This window comes from Myotis brandtii, unplaced genomic scaffold, assembly GCF_000412655.1.
Source record: "Myotis brandtii unplaced genomic scaffold, ASM41265v1 scaffold693, whole genome shotgun sequence".
Classification (NCBI taxonomy): Eukaryota; Metazoa; Chordata; class Mammalia; order Chiroptera; family Vespertilionidae; genus Myotis; species Myotis brandtii.
In genome coordinates this window covers 2,186,731-2,188,092 of record NW_005370710.1, presented here as the reverse complement: position 1 = coordinate 2,188,092, position 1,362 = coordinate 2,186,731, and the positions used below count along the sequence as shown (strand labels likewise).

The window sequence follows — 1,362 nt, the reverse complement described above, 5'->3', positions numbered from 1 at the left end:
CGCCCAGTTCCCCGGACATCCTGCTTCGGGGCCCGGGGATGGGTGCCGCCTCGGGTTGGGGGACCGGGAGGAGCCCTTTCTGCCGGGTGGGTGACAATGGCTTCTCCCCGGCCTCGCTCTGGCACCTGGGTGTGTGCTCTGCATCCTCCGGGAGCGCCGACCTCCCAAACCTGTTCCCCACTCGGCCCCGGGTCCCACTCCGTGTCCCACCCCTTGGGCATGAGTCAGTGTTCGCTCCTCTCGGTGGAGCTGGGACCTGGGCTGCTTTTGGGGACCTGGGTGGAGGTGGCCGCCCCTGCGCCGTGAGTTCCGAATCCGTGCTGTTCGTGGACATTGTCGAGTGGGACTTCTTAGCACCCCCCAGTCCCCTGGCGCGAATTACAGGCGACACCGGAACCCGGTGACCTTGCCGGGGTATGTGTCCGCTGATTATTAACAAGTGTCGGTGTCACTCAACTCCCTGCAGGATCAGTGCACCTCCCGGACGCGACATGGAGACCGTGGTCCGCCGCTGCCCCTTCCTGTCCCGGGTGCCGCAGGCCTTTCTGCAGAAGGCGGGCAAGTCTCTGCTGTTTTACGCCCAAAACTGCCCCAAGATGATGATGGAAGTGGGGGCCCAGCCAGCCCCCCGGGCCCTGTCGGCGTCTGCAGCGCACTGCCAGCAGGTCAAAGAAACCCCTCCGGCCCCCGAGAGTGAGTGTCCTTAGCCACCAGTGGGGTTCAGCCCACAGTGGGGGTGGGGGTCACGCCAGCCGAGGGGCTCAGTTCTTCGCAGGGATGAGCTCCCGTCAGTGTCGCCCTCGCCGCCTCCCCGGTGGGCGCTTGGGGTGGGCGCTTGGGGTTTTCCGTCTCTAAAGGGGGAGCGGCGGCCAGCGGTCACTGTGGGTTCTGGTCGCAGGACTCGGGCGTTTCAGTGGCAGCAGTGCCTTGTTCGTGGAGGTGGAAAGTGGGCATGGTGTGTCCCAGCCGTCCCGTCATTAAATTGGCCCTTTGGCTTCTTTCTTTCTCTCTCTCTCTTCTTTCTTTGTTTCTTTCGACTACTTTTAGAGCTGTTTTAGGTTCAAAGCAAAATTGAGGGGAAGCTTTTTTTGGCTTTTAAAGTTATTTTTTTTCCTAATTTGCTTTTATATATTATTTTTTTATTGTGGTAAAATGTACGTTACAAAATGTACCATCTCAATACTTTTTTAGGTTATTTTTAAAATAATGATTATTTTTAGGTTTTAAAATTTTTTTTATCATCAATCATCCTTAAATGTCCAGTTCCGTGGCATTGAGTACATTCCTGTTGTTGTGCAATCACCACCATCTCCAGAGCCCTTTCCATCTTGCAAAACTGAAACTCTGTCCCCATTAAACACT

General features: G+C 56.2%; 1 protein-coding gene across 1 annotated transcript in view; it reads left to right on the top strand.

The window, feature by feature from the left end:
* Positions 1-440: 440 nt before the first annotated feature.
* Positions 441-1,362, top strand: part of ALAS1 (5'-aminolevulinate synthase 1) — an 11,122-nt gene continuing 10,200 nt past the window's right edge. The window contains exon 1 of the mRNA XM_005881892.2: positions 441-693. Coding sequence (XP_005881954.2) covers positions 492-693 — 202 coding nt within the window. The 5' untranslated portion in view covers positions 441-491. The remainder of the gene's footprint in view (positions 694-1,362) is intronic.